At 48.1% G+C, this 21,301-nt stretch overlaps 3 protein-coding genes across 8 annotated transcripts; all 3 read right to left on the reverse strand.

Annotated features, from left to right (window-relative positions):
• Positions 1–153: 153 nt before the first annotated feature.
• LOC147268655 (haloacid dehalogenase-like hydrolase domain-containing 5) lies at positions 154–6,913 on the reverse strand. Its single transcript, XM_086200907.1, has 9 exons — positions 6,851–6,913; positions 5,041–5,232; positions 4,038–4,150; positions 3,056–3,149; positions 2,897–2,930; positions 2,232–2,406; positions 1,729–1,905; positions 1,491–1,653; positions 154–1,415 (listed from the first exon to the last, which is right to left on the reverse strand). Exons 1-9 carry the CDS (start codon positions 6,911–6,913, stop codon positions 1,230–1,232), a joined length of 1,197 nt encoding a protein of 398 aa, XP_086057033.1. The 3' UTR covers positions 154–1,229.
• Positions 6,914–10,349: 3,436 nt separating this feature from the next.
• Positions 10,350–14,294, reverse strand: isy1 (ISY1 spliceosome associated protein). Its single transcript, XM_086200908.1, has 11 exons — positions 14,030–14,294; positions 12,591–12,613; positions 12,437–12,488; positions 12,264–12,329; positions 12,095–12,137; positions 11,856–11,968; positions 11,626–11,743; positions 11,424–11,546; positions 11,215–11,327; positions 10,692–10,784; positions 10,350–10,571 (listed from the first exon to the last, which is right to left on the reverse strand). Exons 1-11 carry the CDS (start codon positions 14,030–14,032, stop codon positions 10,464–10,466), a joined length of 855 nt encoding a protein of 284 aa, XP_086057034.1. The 5' UTR covers positions 14,033–14,294; the 3' UTR covers positions 10,350–10,463.
• Positions 14,295–15,772: 1,478 nt separating this feature from the next.
• cnbpb (CCHC-type zinc finger, nucleic acid binding protein b) lies at positions 15,773–20,508 on the reverse strand. Of its 6 annotated transcripts, none has more exons than XM_086200414.1 (6): positions 20,349–20,420; positions 19,090–19,235; positions 18,886–19,002; positions 18,146–18,211; positions 17,397–17,595; positions 16,710–17,263 (listed from the first exon to the last, which is right to left on the reverse strand). In XM_086200414.1, exons 3-6 carry the CDS (start codon positions 18,986–18,988, stop codon positions 17,044–17,046), a joined length of 588 nt encoding a protein of 195 aa, XP_086056540.1. In that variant the 5' UTR covers positions 18,989–19,002; positions 19,090–19,235; positions 20,349–20,420; the 3' UTR covers positions 16,710–17,043. The 6 variants fall into 6 exon arrangements, with proteins under 6 accessions (XP_086056542.1, XP_086056544.1, XP_086056540.1 ...); XM_086200415.1 differs by having other exon boundaries at positions 19,082–19,235; XM_086200416.1 differs by lacking the exons at positions 16,710–17,263; positions 19,090–19,235 and adding an exon at positions 15,773–16,701 and having other exon boundaries at positions 20,349–20,507.
• Between the last annotated feature and the right edge of the window lie 793 nt (positions 20,509–21,301).

Genomic DNA, 21,301 nt, shown 5'->3' on the forward strand with positions numbered 1-21,301 from the left:
TGAGCAGGTCGAGGGGGCGGATGCCGAAGGCGCGTCTGAACTGTCGAGTTCTGTTCAACGAAGTAACACACGAAGCCTTCTTTAAGCCGCTAATGTGCCAATAAATAAACATGGAGGTTGAATTCTGAAATTCACAGCAATCAACTGCTTTTATTTCTATGGTTTTGCTTCATTATGTCACCTCACAGACCTTAAACTGCAATACGGTTTTATAACCCTTTTACGTTATGAGATTTTTAAAAAGAAATATTTTTGATTTAAGTTGCAGACATTCATATTGCAATTTATAGGTGGATGGGATGAAATATGATGAAAAGTAGCAGAATAAAATACATCAACTTCGTATTTTACTCGAATAACAACTGTTGATCTGCCCGGTGGAGCAGTGGTCCTCCCTGTGGCCCCCCAGCAAGAAGGTTGTGGGTGGAGCAGAGGTCCTCCCTGTGGCCCCCCATCAAGAAGGTTGTGGGTGGAGCAGTGGTCCTCCCTGTGGCCCCCAGCAAGAAGGTTGTGGGTGGAGCAGTGGTCCTCCCTGTGGCCCCCAGCAAGGAGGTTGTGGGTGGAGCCCCGGCTGCAGCACGGGGTCTTTCTGGGTGAGTCTCCATGTTCTCCCTGTTCCTGCTGGGTTCTCTCTGGTACTCCAGCTTCCTCCACAGTCCAAAGACATCAAGAGGGACCAGGTTAATCCAGACTCTAAATTGACCGTAGGCGTGGCTGGGAGAGCCAATGGTTGTCTGTCTCTATGTGTTGGCCCTGCCATGGACTGGTGACCTGTCCAGGGGGAAGGCTGCTGGGATAGGCTCCACCCCCACCACCCTCAACAGGAGAAGAGGGAGGACATGGAGGGAGGGATGGACGAATGGGTGGGTGGGTGGATGGAAAACTGGTGATCTGATCTAAACAATTGACATTCATTTATATTTTTTTGTTAACATATTTACAATCAATACATACAATCAATATGACAATTTGTTCCTGACATGATTGAGATCCAAAGTGTTCAGTGTCAGGAGGTTAACTATCAGATTAGTGAGATAACTAGTGGAATAAAAGTCCAGTACATTAGTGGTCAGAGTGGTTAAACAGCTTAAAAAAGGGGCAGCTTCAGATGGCTTGAGGTCAGAGGTCATAGTTCAGATGTTTTCATGTTTCCTCAGACAGGAGTGAGGTTTGAGACGGTTCAAGGTTTATGATGGTTTTCCAGGATGATATGTCGGCCGAATCAGAGGTCAAAGGTCACTCTGCTGCTGTAGCACCAGGTCGACGGCTGCCTCTACATCCTCCACTACGTGGCTGGGCTCCAGTAGGTCAGGATCCAGGACCAGGTCCCTGTGACCATGGAAGACTGGCTCGGTGGCCGTGCTGGTCCGTTGGCTTGGTAATGGAGTCCGAGGGTCATAGACACCTGTGCACACCTGAGGACAGACACAAACACCTGGGTTAAGGAGAGCCATGTCTGTCAACACTCCAGAACAGCTGTCTCCTCCTACCAGCACGGAGCGACACTCGGCAGCTGCAGACACCAGCTCTTCCTTCGGCACTGCCATCGTTCCCTGGGCAACCAGCCTTGCACTGGTCATCATGGCGGCATGCTGCTGAGCCAGGCAACGGTTGTACAGGTTGGCACCGTAGATGTCGGTGGTCAGGTTGTCACTAGGCAACAAGAGGAAGACGGTGTTCTAGACAGTTTGGTGACAGTGTAGTTGGTGCTGGGAACCGTTTGGTTACCCGATGGCGTAGATGGTGGTCAGTTTGCTGTTCTGATTCTGCAGCCTCAGCAGGTGCTCAGCGTACTGGTATGTGAGCAGGCTGGGTTTGCCCAGAAGAGCCTGGTACTGCAGCTCTCGACCCGTCAGCTTTCTGTACACAGACTCCAGACACAGCAGGAACATCCCGTGACCAAACCTACAGCAACACAGCAGGGTCAAACCAGATCGGTCTGGTTTTAGTTCCAGTTGCCATCCAGTGGATCCCTGACGTCTTCACTGGAAAAGGCCAGATTCTAAACGCCAGACTGAGCACACTTTCAACATGACTGCTATCAAATCTGGACTCGTGTTCTGTTCAGGATGTCAGCGTGTGGAAAAGCAGCGGTCGTCATGTTTCTGTCCATCGGGGTGTCTGTCCCTGCTCACGACCGTCTTCAGAGGGAAACATCAGCGGCTCATTGTTCCACCGGCTGGCTTCCTACCAACAACACTGCTCTACACTTCCTGCAGTTAAGTGGTTACCGTGGAGATGGCGCTTCAGCCATCCACATCAGGTCCATGTTACAGGCGAGCACCGGTAGCTGGGTTGACAGCTGCAGGTCATAGGGTGAACTCGGCCTCCCGTTGGTCAGCAGGACATCGATCAGCAGCTGCAGGTTGGTCTCCCATCTGACTGGCTCCCCGAACAGCACGATCGCTACAAATCACACAAAAAAAAATGGAAGCACGATTCTTCTTGTTCCCCATCGATGAGACGTGACAGCAGCACCTAAATGAATGCCCCATCCCACCCCCCATGAAGTGGGTCAGCACCTCAAGAACCCGTTAACCTCAGCAGGTGTCAACAGCTCTCGTGTCAATACAAGTAACCATTTATCCGATGGAGACTGAAAGCATGGACGCTCGTGAGTCCCTCACTGCTTCAATTACACACACGGACCAATCAAACAAGCAGCCAGACGCCCAGCAGCCTGCAGCCTCACTGCTGGACTCATACACCATCAAAGTGGGGGGGGGGGGGGGGTAAAATGTGAAAATATGTCAAAACGTGGTATTGTAATGCAAAATTAGCACATTTTACATGGGGCTTTTATGAATAAAAAACCTAAATACATTAAACTAAGACAACCCAATGGCAAACGTAATTTAACATTCTTATCAGAGCAAAAAACCTTTTACAGGGTTACCTTCTATTTGGGGGAACTTCTGCAGAGAAGACGGCTGAAAGAGAGACAGTTTGTCCTTACTGACATTCTGTGACGTTCACAAGCTTTCGGACAGAATCACACTGAGTTTGCAGTTGGAACGGGAGCTTTCATGGTGCAGAGAGACTTGACAGCACATACTGGGGGTTGAGGTCTCCTGTTGTGGTCCACCATGTCCAGCAGGGGGTGATGTTCTCGCAGCTGCTCGATGGTTACAACATGCTGGAAACCCAAACTGCCGCAGGTCAAGACTTCAACACTTTTTAAAAATTACATTTTCAGAGATGGGCACGAGGAACTGTCCCAGATGGGTACCTGAGAAGGTTGATTGCTCACACAGACAAACACGACAAGACATGAACCGAGTCATGCAGCACGAGATGTGAATCAAGGAGGAGATGTGATTTCCCTTTCAGGGTCTTGCTTGCGTCAGTCAACGTGTCGGAGGCCCTTATCAATGAGTCCAATGCCTTAAAGAAGCAGGTTCAGTGTGTAAAACGTAAAAATGAGATTCTTTATTATGCAAACCTGAACATCGAGAGGTCTGAGCTGTGTTACTGTGTAGGAAAGTGAGCATATTCCATTTACTTGGGATGCAAGTAAGTAGTGTGGTGATATTAGCTTAGCAGCAAACAACAACCTAGCAACAGAATCTCGACATTACCAGTAAGAATTTTTTAAAATAAGATTGTCCGAGCTTCTCTGACAAAACCACAGTACAGCTGCTTTTTGCTTTTATTTTGGGGGCACTAGAAATGAATTTGTTCCAAAATACCTGATCCAGGATCAGCTTCGATACGGCAGACAAATATTGAATAAATAAAAGATCCATTTTCCTCGTAACGTTGAATAATTGAAGAATCAACGGCCCCCAGGCAACCTGCAGCATCAATATCAGCATCCGCAGAATAACTCAGTTAAAGGACCAGTGAGGCGGCTCACGCTGCAACTGCTCACCGTCTCAGCTCATTAGCTGGCAACTAACAAACACAAGAATCCCTTCTTCACGGCTGCCACGTACAAACAAAAACACAGTGTGAGTAGTATAGACCACCACTGGTCCAGCCGGAACCTTACACACTGCACCTTTAGAGCAGGACAACGTCTGAGATGTGAAGGATACGTGTTGGCAATCTCCGTCACCGGTCCCTGTCCAGACACAAGGACGCACTTCTCATGGAAGCTCCTCAACATTCCCAAAGGACTGTGGGAAAGAATGACCTGTTGTGGGTCAATCTAAGGGAGAGAGAGAGAGAGAGAGAGAGAGAGAGAGAGAGGTGGGGGTGGAGGGGGTCACATGGCTGTGTTCGTCCAATCACTGCACTGAAGAACAGCCATCATTAAGATTCAACCGAAGTAAGCAAAATAAACTTTATAATAAAATAACAAAATTTTAAGAACAAATATAAAACTAATTATATGATTGCCGTCATCTCACCAGGACTGCACCGGACCTCCCTCACACCAGGGAACCGGTTAAATGACATCATGTATGCAGGTGAACAAGTCAGGTATTTTTGAGATATTGAGGTTTGGTAAAACTACAAATACCAGGATGCAGCTGTATGCCTCTGTGACATGCACCTGCCACAGTGACCTTTGACCACCAAAATCTGGTGGATGTTTTTGCCAAATTTAAAGAAATTCCCTCCAGGAAATGGTGAGATACATTGTTCTCAAGAACGGGACGGATGACCGACCTGACGGCCATGATACCTGCAGCCTGCGGCGGTCAACCGCCACAGAAGCATCAATTACTTAACAATTCATTGAGGCCAAAAGGCACAATATTTAGGATGGCATAAAAGTCAATGATCCAATATGGCTGCCACAGGAAGTTAGCAACAGTGACCAAAATGAAGGTTATGCAGCTCAGACCATGTTAAAAATGTCTAAAATTTCACTTTGAGTATCTCTGAGGAAAGTAGTGGGAGGGGCAAAGATGTATAATCCCTGAAAACACGCCTCCGGACACACCACTAAAATGATGTATCAAGGAATGTGGTTATATTTAACAGTTTACTTAAATAACTCCAACAGCTGCTCTGTAAAACCCACACCTGGGTGGCTTCACATGTGGACAAATCAAACATTAAATATTCACGATACGATGGCGATTGTTCCACCTGGACGTCCAGAATGTGAGACAGCTGCTGCGCCTTGTGTTGTCTCTGGCAGCTTCCTGCGTTGGTGACGAAGACAACAGGAAACAGGAAGTTGTTGTTTTTGTCAAGAAGCTTCCTGAACGCTCGTCGAGCAGCAGGAATCAGAGACCTGCCACGGACCAGGACGCCGTCCACATCAAAGAGGATGCCGGCCTGATGGAGGGGGACAGATAAATGACTTGAGAGTCAGAAGTTTCCTGGAAGCAATCTGATGTAGATCACGATCCGATGTAAACCAATGGCTGACGACTGGATCACGTGTTTCTGTCTGGTTCGTTCTTTCTGCCGAGGCCTCAGAGGCGTTGGTCTCTTAGCAGGATTACAAGAAAACTTTTAAGGTAATTGTGACTGAACGCAGTGGAGGGGTGGAGTCTAGCTAAGGAAGAACACATTATATTTTTATTCACAACACCACCCGCTGGCAACAGGAAATAATTTCTCCTACACATTGATGTACCAGCAGTAGAGTTGGTCAGTATACAATATACATGAGTCTCTCTCTCTCTCTATCTCTCTCTCTCTCTCTCTCTCTCTCTTAGAACCTTCTTCAGAACCTGGTGACAGGTCACTGTGAAGACTAAGAGTTTACTGTGGCGGGCTGAGGCATGTTGCTGCCCTCTACTGGTTACTTGGTAAGGGAATGACAACAGATCTCAGCACTTTCCTTTAACATCCATCCATCCATCCATCCATCCCTCCCTCCCTCCATCTATCCATCCATCATCATCCATCCCTCCATGTTCCCCCTCTTCTCCTGTTGAGGGTGGAGCCTATCCCAGCAACCTTCCCCCTGGACAGGTCACCAGTCCATGGCAGGGCCAACACATAGAGACAGACAACCATTGGCTCTCCCAGCCACGCCTACGGTCAATTTAGAGTCTGGATTAACCTGGTCCCTCTTGATGTCTTTGGACTGTGGAGGAAGCTGGAGTACCAGAGAGAACCCAGCAGGAACAGGGAGAACATGGAGACTCACCCAGAAAGACCCCGTGCTGCAGCCGGGGCTCCACCCACAACCTTCTTGCTGGGGGGCCACAGGGAGGACCACTGCTCCACCGTAGCCACTGAACTCAAGCAAATTAACTTTATTCCCTGATGAACAGAGCACTGTTAAACTATCTTCTGATCCTTTAGGGTGAGCTTCTTCCTGTTCTGAACTCTGAGGGAAGCTTCCAGTGTTGCACCCATCAGCTTTGGAGTGATGATTGGATTCCAGGTGAAAACTGCAGCAGCTCAAACTCCTCATCAGACTCATGATGAACAGAGAACAAGCTGTTACTCTCCAACCTCCTTTGTTTCCACGTGAGTTTTGGACTTGCTGCCGTTTACAACTTTGGTTTGAAGAGAGAAACAAACGGTCACTGTTTGAAATCGAATTATTCAAAGAAACTTCTAATATAATTTGTCAGTCAGGAAGATGAGGTCAAACATTCCAGACCACAAAAAGTCCTCCTGTGATCAGCAGCGATCTTCTTCCTCTTCTCCTTCTTCTTCTACTTCTTCTTCATGTTCACAAAATTCTTTCCACAAAACCAGTGACGGTGTTCAATTTATTCTAGTCAAAGTACCAAAGTTCAGGAACAAATCTGAGCGATCAACACCATCAGTTGCTGCTCCACAGTCATGAGGACGTGTTGCAGCTCGAGTTCACGTTTAAAGCTTCCATCATCATTGAACACACAGCTGGACAAGCAGGAGACATGAAGGACTCACACACACACACACACACACACACACACACACACACACACACACACACACACACACTGACCTGTCTGCTGGCCACACAGCGAGACGAGGAGCGGACTGCCTGCTGTAAACGTCCACACCACATGATGTCTGTCCGTCTCGCTGCTCATCTGCTCCTAATATAACAGCAGGAGTGAGGCATCATCAGGGGGTGGAGCCAGAGAAGGCTGGAGCATTGACTGGCAGTTTGACCACCAATAATCAGTTGATCAGTTGTTTGATGCGGCCTGATGGGTTTCAAGACATTAGTTACATTTTTCATCCACTCTGCACAAGATGAGATAAGCCCCTCCCACTCAATGGCTGACCCATTCTGACCCAGTCTTCACGATGAGTGTCCTGATCCAGTGTTTCTGGACAGTTGAGCTGTTGTTAACTGTCAGTCTCTGTTAGCTTCAAGCTAAATATGTGTGGCTGGCGCTTCCTGCATTCTGGAGTCACTAAGAAGAGACACAGGAAGAACATCTCAATGAGCTGAAGACTCAGTGAGGACTGGCTCTTCTGGGTCAACTATCATTTCAAACCCTTTTGACAATCGAGACGATGACAGACCAGCGGGCCTCAGAAGAGGCCCCTCCCTCCACAACCCTTGATAAACAAGCATCAGGTTGCTACGGTGATTCTTTAGTTTCTAGAGCAGAAAGATTGGAATGCATTTTGATTGGAGCTCAGAAATACAGAAGTTGGAACCATCAACTTCCACCATGTAAGAGAACCCACCATCAGCTGACAGTAATGCTGAGGTTTTAACTAAATATACGTGGCTGGGGGCGGAACGGGGGTGCAGTGGTCCTCCCTGTGGCCCCCATCAAGAAGGTTGTGGGTGGAGCCCCGGCTGCAGCACGGGGTCTTTCTGGGTGAGTCTCCATGTTCTCCCTGTTCCTGCTGGGTTCTCTCTGGTACTCCAGCTTCCTCCACAGTCCAAAGACATCAAGAGGGACCAGGTTAATCCAGACTCTAAATTGACCGTAGGCGTGGCTGGGAGAGCCAATGGTTGTCTGTCTCTATGTGTTGGCCCTGCCATGGACTGGTGACCTGTCCAGGGGGAAGGCTGCTGGGATAGGCTCCACCCCCACCACCCTGAACAGGGGAAGAGGGGGAACATGGAGGGAGGGAGGGATGATGGGATAGGCTCCACCCCCACCACCCTGAACAGGGGAAGAGGGGGAACATGGAGGGATGATGGATGGAGGGATGGATAAATGGATGGATGGATGGATGATGAAGGATGGATAGATGGATGAAGGATGGATGAAGGATGGATGTGTTAACTTCATTTTGAAAGCAGGTTGTGAGCCACGAGGGTTCATGGCCCAACCACGGGCGCAGCTCCAAACTTAACAGTCCTTGAATATTTATGAATGAAATAAAGCTTAAAACTCTTCTGAAATAGCAGCACATTTGGATCACATCCTTGGAGCAACACGACGTTCCTGACGTTCCGGAACAGCTTTCGTCTGCCAGACCCAGCTGGAAACACACATCGATTCGGAAAGAAGACATCTGCTGATAAAATACACAAGAACCCCTCAAAAAACCAAAGATCAAGAACTGAGACGAACACAAAAACTAAGAGCACACACGTCCATCCACACTGGATCCCCAACTCTGAGGTCCAGGACCTGTAGCTCCTGCAGAAATGGGGCCTTTGACCAGCACGTCCTCATGACAATGGGTCCAATCTCAAAAAGGTCCCAAAAAAAACTGAAAGACGTGAAGACGCTCACATTCTTCGCGTGTGTCTTGCAGACAGACACCAACACACAATTCATTGTCTGGAGCTGATTGAATGCGGCTGACGGCTGTTTGCTCTCACATGACACTACGTGCAGCCTTCAGCCCGTAGTCACATGCAGCGGAATGCAGCCAATCAACCAATCAGCTGCCAGATTAAACCCACATGATGAGACACATTTCTGGACTGATGGACCCACGTCACGGAACTGGGACCTTCAGAGGAACCACTACCAGCAGAACTGCTAAGTTTGTTTTATCAATTGTTGACCTTTGCTCAGTAAAACAGGGAGGTTCATAGAGTTTTTACAAAACTTCACAGAGATCGCTGGAGGGATGAGGTGTGCTTGTAGTCAGACAGGAAGTGGTCATCTCCTGGTTCCTCCACCAACAGGAAGTGGTCATCTCCTGGTTCCTCCCAGCAGCCAATAGGATCGCTCCATGTGATTGTGGTGATTGAACCAGTAAATCAGCTCTGGTGAACAAAAGTTGATGATCTTCCAGGTTCAGTTCATCAAGATCATCTTCACTGATGAACCCTCTGATGATGCTGGAAGCCTGGATGCTACGTTAGCAGTGCTAAGCTAACGTTGGCCTATAAAGCTACACCAGGGTCACATGACTTCAAGGTCACCACCACTAAGCTTCAGGCATCTTGTGTTTCCTTGATGACCTCCATGACCTCTGTAGGCTCCTCTAGACTCTTGTTAGCAACCCAGGTTTTTAAGACTCCACCACTCCAACATCCTGATGTAGAACTGAACCTCCAACATCCACCGGTCTGGTGTTTACTGGTGGATCTGATGTAGAACTGAACCTCCACCATCCACCGGTCTGGTGTTACTGGTGGATCTGATGTAGAACTGAACCTCCACCATCCACCGGTCTGGTGTTTACTGGTGGATCTGATGTAGAACTGAACCTCCGACATCCACCGGTCTGGTGTTTACTGGTGGATCTGATGTAGAACTGAACCTCCGACATCCACCGGTCTGGTGTTTACTGGTGGATCTGATGTAGAACTGAACCTCCGACATCCACCGGTCTGGTGTTCACTGGTGGATCTGATGTAGAACTGAACCTCCACCATCCACCGGTCTGGTGTTACTGGTGGATCTGATGTAGAACTGAACCTCCACCCTCCACCAGTCTGGTGTTTACTGGTGGATCTGATGTAGAACTGAACCTCCACCATCCACCAGTCTGGTGTTTACTGGTGGATCTGATGTAGAACTGAACCTCCAACATCCACCGGTCTGGTGTTCACTGGTGGATCTGATGTAGAACTGAACCTCCACCATCCACCGGTCTGGTGTTTACTGGTGGATCTGATGTAGAACTGAACCTCCACCATCCACCGGTCTGGTGTTACTGGTGGATCTGATGTAGAACTGAACCTCCACCATCCACCAGTCTGGTGTTTACTGGTGGATCTGATGTAGAACTGAACCAGATGACATCTCCAGCTGCCGGGAACCACACACTTGGTTTCAGACTCCCAGTCAAAGGCCTCCTGGACACGAACGGAAGCAAAGCTGTATTTCTGGGTTTTGGGACTCATTCCTGCGTATTTATCAACTAACAGTCACACGCGAGAGAATTTTGATCCCAAATTTAAAATGTAAACTCTTCCCACAAATCCACCTGGTCCTGGGTCGTCATGGACCTGATGGAGGGAGGGGGGCACGCTGGTGCTGAGAGCAGTGGGTTTCATCGTGTCGATGCCTGAGAACTTTCGAGAAAAATTCCACTCAGGTGACCCAAAGGTTAGAGGATAGGACACGAGACAGAGACCTGAGACCCAGAGGTCCGGATGTTTTATTGAAAAAAAAAAAAAAGTACGAAAAGCCATTTTTACATCAACACTGCAACAAAGACGGACAGACAGACAGACAGACAGGTTACAGTCCCAGCAGTGCTCGGGCCTCTTGACTCTGCGCCTGGAGCGTCTCACTGGCGTAGCGCTGTAGTAACTCCATCTTCTTCCTCCGGACCAGGGCCTCCTCCACCTGAGACGAGTTAGATGTTGAGAAGACGGCTTGTTTTATTCAGAGCTGGTTTGATGTTGAGGTTAGAGCCGAGTTGAGGTTCTATGTGGCGCCACTGAGGGGAATATTAGCTATACTAACCTCTCTCTGAGACGGAACAGGAACATGGGCGATGAAGGACACTCCTCCCTCCTCTTCCTCCTGCTCTTCCCGACTCTCGTCATAATCACCAGGCTGCACAAACACAAGACCAAACACAGGTTGACCGACATCTGCAACCACCTTAGAACACCAGAGAACCCCGGAGAACACCTGGGAACCCCGCAATACACCTGGGGACACCAGAGGACACCTGGGGACACCAGAGGACACGCTACCCCACTGCTGGCGTACTGACCCTTCAAAACAAACCAGAGTTCTCACTGAGACCCGTATGTTATTTATTCGCCTGGACTTCTTGTCCTTCTCATTTATTTCTTTTTCTTACAGTAAAGTGTTACCATGGCAACTTGCTGCAGATCTTGAAGGTGTGAGACGGTGCCACGCTGGTGTCTGAAGCATGTGAGGTGCCATTATTCCCACAACTTTGGACCTAAATATTCTCTTGTCATTGCAGGTCTACAGTTCAGAGTTCCACATCCCCTCATCACTGGGCCCAGTTCACCTCATCATTGTGGACGGTGTAGATGCTCTCTTCCTCCTCCTCTTCCTCCTGCTTGTCTCCTGATAGACGAGACTCCTTCTCCGTTTTCCATTTCTGCACTGCCTGCAACACAGCTACACACACACACACCTTCTTTACGTCTCCTTCAAAGTTCTATCTTTCTGATTCTGTCTGTTAAAAGTTTAAAAGCTTCAAGACGTAAACTCAACCTTGTTTCTCGTACTGCGCCTCCAGAGGAAGCAGGACGCCGTCATCTTCGTCTCTGTAGCCGTAATACTCTGCATCCACCTCTTTCATCAGTTCAGCTCTGGTCTTTCTGAGCGCCGGGGCGGCTGGGAGTCACATGATCAAGAGGATTAATCAGACTGCTTGATGTGATGTCACACAGGTTGTAACGACGAGGGTACGTACGCTCCTTCTCGAACAGCTCTCGGACACCCGGCAGGTCTCTGGCAGCGCCAAAGTATTTGTACCCTCGGTTTCCTGGAACCTCCTTCCCCTCATGATCCAGCATCCTGGGTCCAAAACGCTAACACACACACACACACACACACACACACACACACAATCTATTAACCACGGACACACCTAATCAGTCAACCCCCCCGCACATGCCATCAATGAACCCCCCACCCTCTCACCCCATAGTCGGGTCCTCCCAGCTCTTTGATGCGGACCTCCCAGTGACCCTTCTCTCTCAGCAGCTTGTTGATCTCGTCATTCAGATCCCGAATCTTGAACTCACCAAGGCCAGCTGCACACAGACAGGTGAGAGGTGAGAGAGGGTGAGACAGACAGGTGACAGGTGAGAGAGAGAGAGACAGACAAGTGACAGGTGAGAGACAGAGACAGGTGAGAGACAGAGAGACAGAGAGCTCACCATTCTGGATCTGTGAGACTTTCTTTGAGATCTCGCTGATGATCTGAAACACACACACACACACACACACACACACACACACACACACACACACACACACACACACACACACATTAAAAATGAGCATCAACACTTTTCAGGTGTGTATCAGGACTAGCAGGATGAACACCTGTCTCCTCCACTTCTCAGCTTTTGGAAGTTCACTGCACTCCGACGCCAGGTAAGGTCTCCTCTCCTGCAGACAGACAGGTGATGCATAGGTGAGACACAGGAAGACAGACAGGTGAGAGACAGACAGACAGACAGACCCTTGGATGGAGCTTCATGGCCAACAAATCTGACCTTGACTTTTCCCTCCTCCAGTTGAGCCTGGCGGAACCGGGCCAGCGCCGTCCTGGAGAGCGAGCACCCGTGGTTACACACATGATCACAGCAGAGAACCACATGATGACATGAGAATAGAGCCGGTAACAAGATGGCTGCCGTCACTACTTACATGGCCTTCTCAGCATTACGAGCCTGCAGACACACACACACACACACACACACACACACAAAATTAGAGTGATGAGTGGATCCAGTCTGCTGGACCAGAACCAGGACCAGGCTGACACCTGCTGTACAGCACTGGGATGTCATGACTCGTCCCTCGTTACGTTTAGCAAAAACTTGTTTGATTAGTAGTTTCAGGGACTAACAGTTTTATTGATCCTCTCCAGTTGTAGGACAGCATCTGATTGACTGTTCTGACTCCAGACATCACTAAACGCTCTGGAGTCAGAATCAAGATCAGCAGCACAACGACACACTGAGAAATGTTCACCATCTCTTTCTCTACAAATAGAAATCACACAAACAAGCATTTGATTTAGCAAATTGTAGCCTGCTAGGAATGAGACACTGGCTTATCAAGAAAGAACAATTTAACAATGTAAAGGCAGCCTTGTTGGATATTTCAGCTCTGATATTCTTTAATTTACCACATCTGAACATTGGCTGCATGGACTGATTATTGGCCTCTTTGACTTGCTAACATGAGTTGATCCCCAATCATGACACACTGTTGCACATTGGGCTGAAAAACTAATTGCTAAACAACTGAGTGCTACTTTCAAATTGCAGGAGGCTACGATATTTGTTAGAAGGCTAACTGTTGCACCGTTTGTTAAATATCGTTCTTAATTATATTTCTTTCCATCATAATTTTTTTAATGTCAGTTGAGACTTGAACTCTGTTCTGGAACGAAACTGTCGTGCTTGTTGTCATGGATTTTAGTTCATTAAGAGGAGGAAATATTTCACAAAACCACACACAAGTTAAGTCTTCTTTTGTTGCATCTCATTGTACCTGGTATAATGACAGTAGAGGCATTCTATTCTATTCTTTCAATTTCAGTCAAAAGATGCAGCAAAGGTGTGGTACTGCCCTCCACTGGTCACTGGAAGCTCTACATTTACAAGCTAACAACATATTACTAGCATTAATATTTTTTAACAAAACCATTGGCTAAGCTTTGTAACCTCGAAAATTTACGTTTTACATATTTGAATAGTATCTTGTGTCACCACCGAAGGCATTAGACCGCAGCTGAGAACGTCATTTTAACGTACTGCTGCGACAATTGTGTTCACCTGAGAGCAGCCTACACCAAACTCCATTCATAAATCTATCACTTTATCGTCAGGCCCGTCCCGGGGCTCTGGGTCAGGCTGAGAGGACCGGACTCAGTAGCTTCTATCATCCCTGATATCTTATGCAAAGTTCGTCACAAAGTTTATGACTTTTGGAGTTTTCGTTCTGCTAATATAAGCCGAGCTACTGAATGGAACCGTTAGCCTCCGTCTTCGTTTAGCAAGCTACAAGTCAACCAGCAGGCTAGCAGGCTAGCAGCGCATCGGAGTAGCGATGAGGGCTCAGAATTCGGATTCACTCACCATCGCTGTTGCGGGATTTTCTGACTTTGAGACGAATCCTCGTTGACAAGGAGGAAATATTAGTTTCAAACGAACAGCAAACACGCTGGACTCCAACAGGAAATAGCCTGACGACAATACTGCTTCCGGTCACATTGAGTTTTTGTGGTTTTACGTTTTTGGTGATGTTTTTTTAATTAATAAAAGAATGCTGAAAATTAGTATGAGTTATGTTCAGTTTTTCAGTTTTTTCTTTAGTAGAATCTAATATAAGGGACGTGACCCGGAAGTAATTGTGTAGCCACCATTACAGGAGTTCAGAGTGGTCTTCTTTTAAAGTTTTTGTTATCTAAAGCAGCATCGATAAACGGACTCATAACAAGTAGTTTCACGAAGATGCAAACAAAAAGATATCAAATGTTAAGATAGAACAAAGGAAGTAAAATCCATTTAATAAGACAAACAAAAGAAAAAGTATATACAGCTGAGTGGCACAAGGGAAGGGTTCTCTATAGTTTGTCGATTAATTGAGAAGTTTTAATGCCTTTTTATTTTAATAAATTTGCATCAAAGAGATACTGTAATTCAATATAAAAGAATGTTTGGAGTGGACCAGTGTTCAGGCCTGATGTAGTGACATTCACCAGACAGACACATAAAGCTGACGAGATGCTCGTGCAGTGAGAGCTGGGGTAGAGATTTAGAAATGAAACCATCCCCTGTGACATTCCATCCATTTTCTATTCTGCGTATTTGTTAAAAGTGGTCGGATGGGTGGAGCCTATCCCAACTGTCACTGGGTGAGAGGCGGGGTTCACCCTGGTCAGGTCACCAGTCAGGTGCAGGTCCATCAGGAACAGTCAGGGGTTCAGTATCTTGCTCAAGGACACTTCAACACAGTCACTGGGGGAAGTGGGGATCGAACCAGCGACCCTTCGGTTACGAGACGGCCGCTCTACTTCTGAGCCACGCCGCCCGTCGCCTTGTGAGATTATTGGAATCAATATTTTATACCTGGTTAAAAAAATCAATAAAGCAACCCACACAATTGGACTCTGCCGCTCACCTGAATGTTCTCGTTTCAGTCTGTTGGGAGAACGTAGCCAGGAGGGTTCTGGTTCTAACTTGTCAGAGCTCATCGCAGAGGTTCTATCGATTGAAGATCTCAATGTCGACTTCTTTTACTTAGATGGATTAAATATTTATTTGGGTTTGGCTAAACTTTATTAGAATTTCTGGAAAAATCCAGAAGAATCAAATTGAGAAAATAACTTTGGTCGGTGGTTGAAACAGATCTGACGATCATTGAACTCATGATTTTCCCACCACTTGAAAGTTGAGGTGGGTCAAACGACCACACACACATTTTTAATCAAGAACAGAAAAGTTGTTGATTATTCTATTGGTATATATGTACACATTTATGTACAATTATTACAATCTCATCAAGAAATATTCCAACTCTTCAGCTTCAGCTGGTTGAGTTGATCAAAACCAAAAATGACATCCTATTGGATCTCCTTTCCTTTTCCAGGCACGTTGATGCTTCAAAGACACATTTTTCCAAATCTGCTCCGTCACCGGCAGCAGATTTGTTCATCAGAGCGTCTCAACGAGACCCCCTGCTGATCCCACATTGACTCGAGGTCACTGAGAGACCCCAAGCTGCAGAGGAGATATCAACACTTTTTAAGAGCTATTAGAAAGCTTGAAAGTGTGTGTGTGTGTGTGTGTGTGTGTGAGAGAAATAAAGCCAGACAGATGTGCGTCTCCATCCTCGTCCTCCTCCATGTTTTTATTTTCAGGTTAAACTTACAACCAAATTACATTTTTACAGCTCTAAAGTGAGATATTGTACAAAAATAACATTTGAATTTTTTGTGAAAACATTCTTGTTTCTCCAAACTTAAAACTTCTTTAACTTAAACTTGTAGTTTATTTTTTTTAAAAACGTGCTTTCTTCTCATTATTCTTGTTAGTTTTTGTCTCTGTTGGTGCGTCACTCCGTCTGGTTCAAACAGTAGCAAAAAGCACCTTTAAAATATGAATTATCGATGTTGACTTTGTCGTCTGCTGTGACCTGCTCTGATTGGCTCATTCGCCACCCAACATGGCAGCGAGGTGGCCAAAGCTGTGATGTGATTGGCTGTTAGCTGGAGGTGGAGCCAATCATGTTTCTTTCAGACAAATGCCTTTTGTCCATAAAAAAGATTAAGTTAATAATCTCAGCTCCTTTATAGCCCCACCCACTTTTATGACTCAAGGGGAAGGGCTTCGCTTACATCCTTCCACTCTCTCAGCCAATTGGCTGGAAGAAAAAATGCTTAAACAAAGCTTTGTACATGACACCACGACCAAACTTAAACACAAATTCAGTTTTTTCTTTTAGAAATGCAGAAGAAAGTGGGTTCCTGTTTTTGTTTTTTAGTGTCCCTTCTCCTCCATCCGGCCTCTCTCATTGGCTGCCCCGAGGCCGACTGACAGGCCTCTGGACCACTGAGAAATAAAGGATCAGAGGGAATGAGTAAAGATAAAGAAAGACGAGATGAAAGAGGGAGGGGGGTCTGACAGGTTGCTAAGCTGTGGCTTCGATGGTGCAGTCCTTGGCCAGGTGACCCGACTTCCCACAGTTGTAGCAGTTCAGCTCCGACGCCTTGCTGCAGCGCACCGCAACATGGCCGATCTCCCCACACCTGCAGCAAACACAGCCACTGGTTACAGTGGGAAGTTAGCTGCTCCACCTGTGGAAGGCCCACTTTAACTGAACTGTTAGCATCAGTTCACCTGTTGCTGTAGTTCAGCATTAGCGTAGCAGTTTAGCTTTAAGCCTGGCTTATGCTTCTGCGTCGACGGCGTAGGTACGGTGTCGCCGCGCCGCAGAAGCAGACCCCTACGCCATAGCCTGACGTGCACCACCAAAAAATCCTGACTACGCATCGCGTCAACGCGTCGTGACGTGAACGTCAAGGACTGTGACTGGTCTGCTTAAAACGTTCAGCACAACACCACCATTTTTAAAGTTTCTGTGGTGAGAGCTACATGCAAAAATGGACCAAGCCAAAGAAAAGGTTATTGAGGAGGTCCGCAAGTACAAAGACACAGCCACACCCCCCTAGTGGCTTGGCGGTGAATCGCAGAGCAACGCGTTCCCTTGATGCAGAACTTTGAATTCTCGATGACGCCGTAGGGTCAACGCCGTCGCTGCGACGCAGAAGCATAAACCAGGCTTTAGACTCTGAGGAGGCGTCCATCAAACTGGATCAAGGAAAAACCTGATTTAGATAAACAGGAGAAGCAGCTGGTAGAGAACTTCTAGTTTTCTAGTAAAGGTTCATTAACCTGGAGCAGTTTCATTGTAGCAGCTAGTTTACCTGCAGCATGGACTCACCTGTAGCATTTGACCTTCTCGCAGCATTTCTGGATGTGTCCGAAGCTGCCGCAGGTGTAGCACTTCTGCTCATGGGTGTGGTTGCAGTCGCGTGCCATGTGTCCAGCCTTCCCACAGTTGTAGCAGAGCTGCTCGCGCTCCTTCTTGGGCTCCTGGCACTCTCTGGAGATGTGACCTGCTCTGCCACAGTTGTAACAGGCTGCAGGACGACAGCGGCGCGTTGTTAGCATCATCGACTGTACGAGTTGGTCTGAGTCCTGACACGTGAGCTCTCAACTTCACTCGTGTTAAACAACGAACATCAGACTGTTTCACCTAATAACCTGTGACTCCTGGGCAATCAAAGAGTTCATATTTGGTTATTTTTTTAAGGTATAATCTAGAACAACATCCTTTTATCCTCAACAAGCAAAATCTTGCCTCGTAGAAACGCGAGAGCTAATACATCCATTTGGCCGCGACTTCATTCTGCCAGTCACTAACTCACCCGTGGGACTTAGAACGCAAATTTCACCCTCAGCTCAGGTCAGACTTGTTGGACGTTTCTGTCAGGGGTCATATGGCGCCCCCTGCTGGCGTGGAGTGAGACATTTAGCACTAGCTTTTTGGGATCAGTAACAAATTGGACCTTGTTGGACATAAACAACCAACACTTCTATTTCTGAAACAACAGGAAGCTGCTTGTTCATGAGTGTCCGTGTGCGGATGTGTGTCCTGGCGTGCTGCTGCGTGCGTGCGTGTCCCCTCACCGTCCTCCGTCCTCTCACAGTCTCTGGCGACGTGACCGAGCGCCCCGCAGCGATAACAGAACAGATCTGAAAGGAACAGAGACGTGTTTTAGCTCTTCTGATGTTCCCTGTCACGTTTGCTGTCAGGATTGTTGGAAAAAAATCTGGCCACCATCATCTGCTGATGTAGTGTGACATCATCGACCCGCGAGTCTCTGACAGCTGTGACATCACATCCCCTGACCGCCGCTCACGAGTCAACCTTTTTACAACTGTTCTGTTCCAGAGGCCAGCCTGTCAGGTTGTCTGTGCGTCCCGTTGACGTTAACATGACATCTCACACACTCACACACAAACTGATGGGCTTTCTTCAAATTTGGCCCACGAGGACAGAAAAGTTCTTGGGGGGTCAAAGGTCATCAAAGAACTCTGAAACGGTTCAGATTTGGTGCAAACGTCCACTGGGACTCTTGGACGACCTGAGAAAGTTCTGGTGATCAAAGTTCACCATCATCTAACAAACGTAAGATCTCCGGACACCAGCACCAACTCGGGCTGGAAAATAACTCGAAAGACAGTGAAGGTCAAGGGTCAGACGTACAAAGTTCCGTACAGAAGTTCACGGGGACTCAACGGTGACCTGAAGGAAAGCCAAAGGTCAGAGGTCACTAAGATGAAGCAGCAAGAAAACAAGTGAAGTTTGGTGAATCTTTTACCGACAAACCTGGAAGAGTAAAATTCAAGAGCTCAGCGAGCATCACCTTTGCCTCTGCTGCGACCTTTCCCCCGTCCTCGGCCGCCGCTCGGACAGTTCTTCACCCAGTGGCCGCTGCGGCCGCAACCGAAACACTCATTACTGCTCATCACCACGCCGACGGCTGCACAGAGAGATCAGACAGAGTGGTTATGGGGTACGGAACCATCCAACCATCTGCTCTTGTGTATGAGGGACAGTACAGGGCTACCCAGCAGAACACGAAAGGTAAGAACTCAATATTCAAGCAGCAGGTAGAAAACCGCTGGATCATCGTCATGACCACCAACAAACATCAGGCTTTGGTGCTGAGACGGTGGATCGATCCTGGCTCCACAGAGGCGGTGGAAATCCTGGCTGATAAAAGGCACAAAAAATATAAATATAACTAAACCTGGAGAGTTGACACGAGTGTGGCTGCTAGCGTTAGCACGCTAACTAGGCTGCCCTGCTAACTGGACAGAACCTGCAGCCTGAATGAAGCATCGCGACATTTCAGCAGCAGCAGTCGACCCTCGAGAGAGAGAGAGAGAGAGAGAGAGAGAGAGAGAGAGAGAGAGAGAGAGAGAGAGAGAGAGAGAGAGAGAGAGAGAGAGAGAGCTGACCCACGACCCCACGACCCCCGGGAGTCAGAATCAAGGTCAAGTTCCTCATGAGAAGGAAGAGCTTCCACTGCCCAGGTGGAAGCATCAGAACCGAGAGGGGAGCTGCTGATCGCTGGATTCAGGATCTGAAGGGTTCAGCAGCTTCCAGCTCTGCTGCGGATCAACTCAGAGCTCTGGTCCAGGGCAGGACTCGGACCACCGGTTATGATGAGGGCTGTGATGACTTTGAATGTCATCAATATCGTCATCAGTTTCCTCTGGTTCAGCTGCAGCTGGGAAGCATCAGCAGCTCCCCGCACACGCCTGCACTTGTCGGGACTCTTGATCATGAAATGATACTCAATCAGGTGTGTTAGCAGGAGTGTCATCGGACGGGTCACTGCAGACTCGAACCGACCCGAACCGAGATCCCAAGTTACTACCGGTGTATTTCGTTGAACCTGAGCGGTGATTCGGCTGCTTGACTCCCCGTAGCCAGCACCGCCCCCCCCGGGCTGTTCGCGGCCTATCGCCGCTAACGGACGGCTCCATCGGCTACCATCCGGAGACGTGCCGGTGACAGAACCCAGGGTCACCCGGAGCCACATTCCCGCCTCCCCCGGCTCAGACACGCAGGTTACCGCGCGGAATTGTGCGGGGACAGAAACCTCAACAGGGCCCGCACCGTCATGTTGTGAGCTAGCAGGCTCGCATGCTAGCAGGTTAGCTTCTCCACCACAGCCGAATAAATAGCGGGAGATCGATGGCTGCGCGGGGCTTCCTCTCCGAGTGCGTCACAGCGGAGCATAGCGGCACCACAGCCCGGCGGCGAAGAGCCTCCTGCGGGGAGAAAACAGCGCATCGAACCGCCGGAGCTCAAACTCACCTCAGACCCGAATCCACGGATGTTTGTTTTCTTTCCGCCTCTGCGCCACACGCGGTCTGCACACGGCACCGCGCGAGCGCACGCACGCACACGCACGCGCGAGCGCACACCCACCCACACACACACACACACACACTCTCCCTCACACACACACACACACTCTCTCCCTCACACACGCACACACACTCATGTAACCTTCTTCACAGGCTCCCGCCATCAGCACCGACTCACTCAAATTCAGCCCCGAACACCGAAGCTTCACAGGGGGCCTGAACGTACCCAGACCCTCAGAGCCGAACCAGAACCAGAGCACACACAGACACGGACCACCAGTCCTCACAGATTCTGCTCCTAATGAAAAAAAAAGAGCTAGAGAAAATGTAACAGAGAACATAACACACACACTCACACACACACACACACACACACACACACACACACACACACACACACACACAGAGTTTCTGCTTTTCAGTCATAAACGTACAAACACTGTGGTAATAAAGACTTATAAACTCATATGATGTCTGCTTAATAAGATATTACCTAAAAACTAATACAATGTTTTATTTTCCTTTCTTAGGTGTATTATGATGCTAACTTGCTGGTCTGGCTGTCTTTGTGTTTTTGTACTAATAAGTATTCTAAGGTACTCATAAGTACTCTTAGAAATATTGCTGGTTTGATTGAGGTAGGGAAGATATGTGAGGAGAGGTCAGTGAGGACCAGCATGCAGCAGGAACCACATTGAGTTTCCATCCATCACAGGTTGCAGGTGGGGGGGTGGAGCCTATCCCAGCTGACATTGGCTGAGAGGCGGGGTTCACCCTGGACAGGTCGCCAGTCCATCTCAGGGCCATCAGGAGCAATTAGGGGTTCAGTATCTTGCTCAAGGACACTTGGACATGGTCACCGGGGTCGGGGATCGAACCAGCAACCCTTTGGTTGCTAGA

The sequence above is a fragment of the Aulostomus chinensis genome, chromosome 3 (genome assembly GCF_037954235.1).
Source record: "Aulostomus chinensis isolate RoL2024-O1b breed Wild chromosome 3, RoL_Achi_v1.0, whole genome shotgun sequence".
Lineage (NCBI taxonomy): Eukaryota > Metazoa > Chordata > Actinopteri > Syngnathiformes > Aulostomidae > Aulostomus > Aulostomus chinensis.

What these genes read in the sequence shown, in the direction of transcription:
- LOC147268655 (XM_086200907.1), bottom strand. Translation starts at nt 6,913, where the DNA reads ATGTGGTGTGGACGTTTACAGCAGGCAGTCCGCTCCTCGTCTCGCTGT. An exon ending in GCTGAAGCGCCATCTCCACG is followed by an intron (nt 1,906 to 2,231) that starts GTAACCACTTAA and finishes GTGTTGCTGTAG; the next exon opens with GTTTGGTCACGGGATGTTCC. An exon ending in ACCACCATCTACGCCATCGG is followed by an intron (nt 1,654 to 1,728) that starts GTAACCAAACGG and finishes CTTGTTGCCTAG; the next exon opens with TGACAACCTGACCACCGACA.
- isy1 (XM_086200908.1), bottom strand. An exon ending in AGTCTCACAGATCCAGAATG is followed by an intron (nt 11,969 to 12,094) that starts GTGAGCTCTCTG and finishes GTCTGTGTGCAG; the next exon opens with CTGGCCTTGGTGAGTTCAAG. An exon ending in AGAGCTGTTCGAGAAGGAGC is followed by an intron (nt 11,547 to 11,625) that starts GTACGTACCCTC and finishes TGTGACTCCCAG; the next exon opens with CCGCCCCGGCGCTCAGAAAG.
- cnbpb (XM_086200414.1), bottom strand. Translation starts at nt 18,988, where the DNA reads ATGAGCAGTAATGAGTGTTTCGGTTGCGGCCGCAGCGGCCACTGGGTG. An exon ending in AGGTCGCAGCAGAGGCAAAG is followed by an intron (nt 18,212 to 18,885) that starts GTGATGCTCGCT and finishes TGTTCCTTTCAG; the next exon opens with ATCTGTTCTGTTATCGCTGC. An exon ending in GAGAAGGTCAAATGCTACAG is followed by an intron (nt 17,264 to 17,396) that starts GTGAGTCCATGC and finishes TCCTTGATCCAG; the next exon opens with TTTGATGGACGCCTCCTCAG.